Consider the following 7,684-nt stretch of genomic DNA (forward strand, 5'->3'; position numbering starts at 1 on the left):
CACAGCAGAGGGGGCAGAGACCGGAGGGGGGGCACCAAGGGCCTCCAGCTTTTCTCCCACCAGCACCACCCCCATCCACCCCAAGGCAGGGTTCAGTTCCAGACTTTCAAGAAGCTGTCCCAGGAGCCGGTAGCTACGGCCATACCGTCGTCTGTCACTCCGAGGCAGCTGACCCGGTTGTCGTGGCCAGCGAGGACCCCTGTAACGAGAGAGAATTCCTAGCAAGGAAGCTCGACGAAGCGGCAGCAGAGACCACAGGACACCTCAAATGCCTTTTCCTGCCGGTCAGTCCAGAGGGAGAGGAGCCCCTCCACACCCCCGTCCTATTCACCACCTGGGCCTTCCTAGCCGGCACGAACGGCATTCCCGTTGCCCAGCCCCTGAACGCTTGCAACCCAACCCTGAGAGAACGGTCTCCTACTCCTCCAATGGGCCCAGCCTGACCCCTCCCCAGCACAAAAATGGGGTTTCTCTTCCTGAATGCTGGCCTGGGGTACGGGGCTCTGGGTATTGACAAATGGGCACAGATCAACCAATATGGGTATGGCAAAGAGGCGGAGGCAGCAAAGACCGGCCATAGCCATGGTTTAGGGTACAAGTGGGTGGGAAGCTGGACAGAGTTTACCCCTCTTTTGGGGACTAACAGGTTGGCCTGCGGTGGATGGCAGCCTGGATTCCCAGGAGGGAGGGGCTACTTTCCCTCCTGGGATCGGAGCGTCTGGGAGGCAGGAAGAAGGCCAGGGCGGCCCCTCCCTGGCAGCTCACAGGAGTCTCTCTATAGTTATGCAGGGAGTTGCTTTAGTCTGGCAAGATCCCGTCTACAGGCAACAAGAGGAATCGGCACTGGGGATGTTACCTAGTTGCGGTCATAAACCCCCTGCAAGAAAGCAACCAAGCTCAGAGACCCCACAGCCCTTTTCTTCCTCCTCCTACTCCTCCTCCTCCTCCTCCCAACCCCCACTCCCTTCTAGCACTGAAGAAGCTACCTAGTTGGGTCTCGAAACGTCTGCGAGGAAACCTCCCAAGCTCAGAGGGCACCAAGGACCCCTCCAATAACCATAAAGACATCTAGGGAGCTTCCCCGTCATCCGGGTCACGGTTCTTTTTTTTTGCTTCCCCCAAGCGACAACTCTGGACTTCCTCGTTTTTCTTTGAAGACGTTTTGCTTCTCATCCAAGAAGCTTCTTCGGCTCTAACTGGGATGGTGCAGAATGGAAGGATCAAATTGGAAGAAGCTTCTTGGATGAAAGTCTTCACAGAAAAGCAAGAAAGTCCAGTTGCCTCTTGCAAAAAAAGAACGTCTCTGGGGAGGAACAATAAGCTACTCAAACAACCGAGGCCACAGAACTCAAACCAAGCAGACTACGGTCTGATCTGGTTTCTGAAAACCAGGAGTCCCTAGATTTTCGCAGGATCCCAATTGGCCTCCAGCAGATGCTTGAGGCTGGGAGGAGAATTTCATTCCCTTAACTCTGCTGACTTAAAAAGGGCTGCTCTGAGCTTTTAACAGAGCAGCGAAGTCAGGGGCACAGGAGTGGGCAGAGGCATCAGATGGAGGGAAGAGGAGCTCCTGCTGGCCACTCACCTGCCCGGTCGCCCTTCATGGAGTCCCAGATGTTGCAGTTGAAGTCATCGTAGCCGGCCAGCAGGAGGCGTCCGCTGCGGGAGAAGGCAACCGAGGTGATGCCACAAATGATGTTGTCGTGCGAGTACAGCATCAGCTCCTGGTCGGCACGCAGGTCGAAGAGGCGACAGGTGGCATCATCGGAACCCGTGGTGAAGGCATTCCCATTGGGGAAGAACTGGGTGAGAAAGGAAGAGGGGAGGCAGCTAAGCAGAGACAGCGAGGGGATTCTGGGAGTTGAAGTTCGCCCGCTTTAAAATGGCTGCTGCGGAGCAACCGTCCCAGTCGAGGTCAAATGGGGAATTAGCAAGGGACTCGTTACGTTAACATGTGAGGACCAAGTCTGGACCCCCCGCCCCTTTTGAATGCCACGAAGTTCCAAACTGCAGTCTGGAAGATTCCTATACTACAAGCACAGAACAATAAAGTAGCTACTTTGAACTCTACATTTTTTGGTCTGGTTGTTCATTGTTCATGTGTAACAAGAGAAATTCTGGCCTAAATGTTTGTAACGAGACAGGGGCTGGAGAGTATCTCAAACAGGGTCTTTCGAGTCCGGCCTCCTACAAACACCCCACCCCACCCCATTGCCGCTCCTATATTATTCAGGGAAAAGATAGATGGAGGCTTCCGCCTATGTGTGGACTTTCGGGGTATCAATGTCATGTGCGTGGAGCTTATCTGCCACTCGTGAAGGCTTTGCTAGCCCAGTTGTTGGAGGGGGTTATCTTTACTAAGTTGGACCTCTGAGGTCAGGAGGTAGCGCCGCCACGGAAAAGCCGCTACCCCCACGAATGTCAGCATGAGGGCTGACCTCTCCCCTCCCCAAGGCAGGCTCTGCACTCACACAGACAGCGTTGATGTCGGATTCGTGTCCCGTGAACGTCTGCCGGCACATGCTGTCTCGGATGTCCCACAGCTTGACGGAAGCATCGCACGCGCCCGAGACAAAGCAGCGCATGTCGGGGGAGAGCGAGAGGGACATCACGTCCCCACTGTGGCCTGTGAAGGTGGTGGTTTGCTGGCCCGTCTCGATGTCCCACAAGGCGCTGGCAAGGAGGAAGGGGAGGCAGTCAGGCAGGCACCCCACCGAGCTTCAGGACTCCAGATCCGACCACTTTTTTTTTTTTTTTTTTTTACTTTTTAAAGTATTTTTTACTACTGGTTTGGCTGAACCGGCCCAAACCAGTAGCATTTCACCCCTTCCCCCAACCTCTTGGGCACTAAGGGTCTGGTTCCGTGGAGAGGATTTCTCCATGGATTGGGGGGGGGGTTGTTGTTGGTTTCGTGTGCTGCCTGTTTCGCTTGTTTGTGGGGCCCGGGGCCATTCCACAAACCAGAAAAGGAGCTCAAAATTTCTGTTGCGAAGGCAGAGTTAAGTCTAGTCCCATTTTACGAGCTTCCTTCCCGTGGATGTTAAGTGAATCACTGCAGTTGTTATGTCAGCAGCCCGATTTTTTTAAGCGAAGCCGGCTTCCCCCACTGACTTATCGGAAAGTCGCAGAAGGGGAATCGTGCGACTCCAGGACATCCGTGACCGTCATGTCAGCCAGTCGGCAAGCAAGCATCCAACTTTTGATCACGTGACTACGGGGAATGTGGAAAACGGTCATAAGTCACTTTTTCCCAGTGTTGTCGTAACTTTGAGCAGCCATGAAATGAAAGTTGTAAGTCGAGGGCTACTTGCATTATGAGCCACGGTGGCACAGTGGTTAGAATGCAGGACTGCAGGCTGACTCTGCCAACTGCCAGGAGTTCGATCCTGACCGGTTCAAGGTTGGTTCAGCCTTCCCTCCTTCTGAGGTGGGTAAGAGGAGGACCCAGATTGTTGGGGGGGCAAAAGGCGGAGTCTGTGAACCGCTTAGAAAGGGCTGTAAAAGCCCTGCGAAGCGGAATATACGTCTTAAGTGTGATTGCTAGTGCTGTCCACTTCTAGCTGGCTCTCGGCTCAAAACATCTGTCTCAGCAAGTGAGTGAGGGATATATCACAAAACCCCTCCCCTTTTTTGAGGGGGGGGAGGGCTTGGCATCTATTTGGCTCGAAGTCCACCCACTCACCAGGTTGTGTCTCCCGAACTGGTGATGATCTGGTTATCGGTCAGGAACCGGCAGCAGGAGAGGTACCCTGGTGGAGGAGAGGAGGGTTCGGAGGAGTGAGGGGGCGCGGAGGAGTTCTGACCCCTCCCCGGGGGGAGAAGCGCAAGTCCTCACCCGTGTGTCCCGGCAGCTCCCGGCTGACGCGGACGTTCCCTTCGCGGGTTTTGAGGCTGTAGATGGAGCAAATGTTGTCCAGCCCGCCGCAGGCCACGTAATTCCCGGAGGGAGCGTAGGCACAGGTCATCACCCAGGACGACCTCAGAGGAATGGCGTGAACCTGGAAGGAGAGGGGCGCTCAGCGGGGGAGGGGGGGCAGGCCCAGGGAGGCCTTCCTCGGGGGCCCAAATGCCGCCTTCCCCCTTACCTTGTTGGTGGTGTAGCTGTCCCAGATGATCAGCTTCCCGTCTTGAGAGGCGCTAACCAAAAGCCTGCGGCGAGAGAGGGAAAGGGGGCTCAGGGCCTTGATCGTTTTGGTGGGGGGGAAAGGATGGGGATGGCCCTAGAGGACGTTTTCAACTCCCCCACCCGCTCTTCATTCGGGGGGAGGATGGGGGTGCGCTCACCTGGAGTCTGTTCCCCAGTGCATGGCATAGATCTTGGCCAGGTGACCCCGCAGCGTCCGCCTCGTTCGCATCTGGATCCGGCCCACCGGATCGAGGCCAGCGGTGATCTTGGGGGGGGGGGGAGAAGGAAGAGAGGGGTCAAGAGTGGGAGGAGGGGGCCGAGTGAGGTCCCAGAAGCCACTCCGCCTCCCCTCCCATCCCGGAGTCCGCCTGCCTTACCTGGGTCAGCGTGGAATCGCCACATGCTTTCCTGGCGTCCTGCGGGAGAGAGGAGGAAGGAACGGCTCACTTAACGACCGGCTCAGATGCCCACTCCCCCCACCCAAAACCCAACCACCCCCTTCATTCCCCTCCCCGGAGAGCATTGTATCCTCCAGCACGCCCCCCCCTCACCCGCCAAACCAAAGATGATGCCATGAAGGCCCACCGCCTGGTTTCTCAAGAGGCATTTGCCACCTCACTGAGGACTAGAACCTTGTGGCAGCCCCACCCCTGCGAGTAACTCACCCTGATCTGGTTCCGCAGCTGCTCCGCTTCCTGCCTCAACTGCTCTAGTTCACTCATGGTGGCTGGGGGGTTTGGGGTGGGGGCAGGGGCTTGGCCAGCAGCCCCTTTCACTTAGCCACAATTCTGCCTGGGGAGGAGGGGAGAGAGGAGAGAATCCTGACCTTGGAGGCAATCGGAAATTATTACGGCGGCTTTAAGGAAGATCTCACTTTTTCACCAGAGTGGAGTGGTGGCCTAGAGGTGGAGCTCTTGCCTCTCAGTCAGGCGGCTGTGTGTTCGGGTCCCATGTAGAGGCAGATATGGGCTCAATGAGAATCTATCTGCTGAACAAAACTCCGCATTGGCAACAGGGAACGGCATCCGGCCACTCAACACTCAGGCCCCATTCAGTTGCCCCAGACTCCACCCTGATGTGAGGGATGGTGGGGTCATTAAATGATGCCGTTCCAGTTGAATGGCAGCTGTCACAATCAGTATTCCTTGACTTAACAACAGTTTAGTGACTGTTCAAAGTTACGACGGCACTGGAAAAAAGCGACTTATGACGTTTTTCAGTTACCACCTTTGCAGCATCAAACATCAGATGCTTGCTTTATGACGGTCGCTGTGTCCCAAGGTCACGCCATCCCCTTTTGCGACCTCGCTTGACCACCAGTTACTCGCTTAACAATGGCAGTGATTCACTTAAGGACCGAGGCATGAAAACGTCGTAAAATGGGGGCAAAACTTGCTTCACAAATGTCTCGCTTAACAACAGAAACGTTGGGCTCAATTGTGGTCGTAAGTCAAGGATTCACTTAACGACCGTGTTACTAAACAGCTGCAGTGATTTTTAAGAAAGGCCACAAAATGGAGCAAAACTCAGAACTGTTTTGCTTAGTGACTGAAACCTGAAGCCTAGTTGTGGTCATAAGTCGAGGACAGCCCGGGATTTAAAAATACAGCTGTAATTCTCCCTTTCATCCGGCAACAATCGCATGCTGGATTAAAAATATTTTTCCACTTTCCAGTCGGAAAGAGGAAGACGCCGAAAAGATGGATGCGGCCACAATTCTCCCCTTACGCCTCCCCTCCGTTTCTCCCCGGTCCAGCCGGACCCCCCCGGCTCCCCATCAGGGGCCAAGGGAGCCGCTGACCCTCCGGAACCAGACCTAGAAGTGGCCGCCTCTGAAGGGAGCGGATTTCTGCCCTCTTGCCTCTGCAGGGAGCTCACCGTCCCGGGCCTGAGCCCACTCCAGGGACCCCCAAAAGGGGGTTTTGAGGGATCGTTGACACACACACCCCTTGCAACCCAAGCCCCCCAAAATTCCAAAGCCACGGGGGGGAGGCAGGCCGATCTAGGAGGTGCTGCTAAGAGGAGAAAGGAAGAGGCTCACGGTCTGCAACCCCCAAATCCCCACAGATGCAAAGGAGGGACACACACACACACACACACACACACACACACACGGAAAGGGTCCCGCTTTAACGGCGCCCCTCAATGCTCTTCGCCCAAATCCGCTGCAGAAATGGATCCCAACCCACGACTGAACGTGACCGCCACGGTGGTGCAGTGGTCAGAACGCAGCATTGCAGGCGGACTCTACCGGCTGCCAGCAGTTCGATCCTGACCGGCTGAAAGTTGACTCAACCTTCCGTCCTTCCGAGGTCGGTAAAATGAAGACCCCCCCAATTTGTTGGGGGTGGGGGAGGGCAAGAGGCTGACTCTGTAAACCGCTTAGAGAGGGCAGTAAAAGCCCTGCGAAACGGAATATAAGTCTCAGTGCTTTTCCTTGGGAACGGAAGATGAAGAAAGGAAGGAAGGAAGGAAGGAAGGATGGAAGGAAGGAAGGAAGGAAGGAAGGAAGGCAGATGAAGGAAGGCAGATGAAGGAAGGAAGGAAGGAAGGAAGGAAGGAAGGAAGGAAGGCAGATGAAGGAAGGAAGGAAGGAAGGAAGGAGGCAGATGAAGGAAGGAAGGAAGGAAGGAAGGAAGGCAGATGAAGGAAGGAAGGCAGATGCAGGAAGGAAGGAAGGAAGGAAGGAAGGCAGATGAAGGAAGGAAGGAAGGCAGATGAAGGAAGGAAGGAAGGCAGATGAAGGAAGGAAGGAAGGCAGATGAAGGAAGGAAGGAAGAAGGAAGGCAGATGAAGGAAGGAAGGAAGGGAGGGAGGCAGATGAAGGAAGGAAGGAAGGAAGGAAGGAAGGAAGGCAGATGCAGGAAGGAAGGAAGGAAGGAAGGCATATGAAGGAAGGAAGGAAGGAAGAGGCAGATGAAGGAAGGAAGGAAGGAAGGCAATGAAGGAAGGAAGGAAGGAAGGAAGCAGATGAAGGAAGGAAGGAAGGAAGGCAGGAAGATGAAGGAAGGAAGGCAGATGAAGGAAAGGAAGGAAGGCAGATGAAGGAAGAGAAGGAAGGAAGGAAGGAAGGAAGGAAGGAAGGAAGGAAGGCAGATGAAGGAAGGAAGGCAGGCAGAAGAAGGAAGGGAAGTGAAGGAAGGAAGGAAGGAAGGAAGGCAGATGAAGGAAGGAGGAAGGAAGGAAGGAAGCAGATGAAGGAAGGAAGGAGGAAGGCAGATGAAGGAAGGAAGGAAGGAAGGAAGGCAGATGAAGGAAGGAAGGAAGGAAGGAAGGCAGGCAGATGAAGGAAGGAAGGTCTAGTGGCACAGTGGTTAGAATACAGTATTGCAGGCTAATTCTGCCCACAGCCAGCAGTTCGATCCTGAAAGGCTCAAGGTCTTCCGTCCTTCCGAGGTGAGTAAAAGGAGGACCCAGATTGTTGGGGGAGGGAATATAAGAATCTAAGCCTAACTGCTATGGCTATTGCTATCTGAGCCCCCCCCTCCCTCCGGCATAGCCCCCCCCCCTCCGCAGCTCCCACGACCGCTTCTGCATGGAAACAAGGCCGGGGCGTAG

At 55.0% G+C, this 7,684-nt stretch overlaps 1 protein-coding gene across 1 annotated transcript; it reads right to left on the reverse strand.

Annotated features, from left to right (window-relative positions):
• GNB2 (G protein subunit beta 2) lies at nucleotides 1–5,115 on the reverse strand. The gene is made up of 9 exons (XM_032237421.1): nucleotides 4,792–5,115; nucleotides 4,504–4,542; nucleotides 4,285–4,391; nucleotides 4,086–4,149; nucleotides 3,836–3,998; nucleotides 3,683–3,749; nucleotides 2,472–2,673; nucleotides 1,586–1,802; nucleotides 1–199 (listed from the first exon to the last, which is right to left on the reverse strand). The coding sequence occupies exons 1-9, from the start codon at nucleotides 4,846–4,848 to the stop codon at nucleotides 93–95; spliced, it is 1,023 nt and encodes a 340-aa protein (XP_032093312.1). The 5' UTR covers nucleotides 4,849–5,115; the 3' UTR covers nucleotides 1–92.
• Between the last annotated feature and the right edge of the window lie 2,569 nt (nucleotides 5,116–7,684).

Source organism: Thamnophis elegans, chromosome Z, assembly GCF_009769535.1.
Source record: "Thamnophis elegans isolate rThaEle1 chromosome Z, rThaEle1.pri, whole genome shotgun sequence".
NCBI lineage: Eukaryota > Metazoa > Chordata > Lepidosauria > Squamata > Colubridae > Thamnophis > Thamnophis elegans.

Bases quoted from the DNA above. Each gene is read 5' to 3' on its own strand.
- GNB2 (XM_032237421.1), bottom strand. From the start codon at position 4,848: ATGAGTGAACTAGAGCAGTTGAGGCAGGAAGCGGAGCAGCTGCGGAAC. The intron at 3,750-3,835 runs GTGAGGACTTGC...CTCCTCCACCAG, and splicing joins GGAGCTGCCGGGACACACGG to GGTACCTCTCCTGCTGCCGG. The intron at 2,674-3,682 runs GTGAGTGGGTGG...CCTCCTTGCCAG, and splicing joins AGTTCGGGAGACACAACCTG to CGCCTTGTGGGACATCGAGA.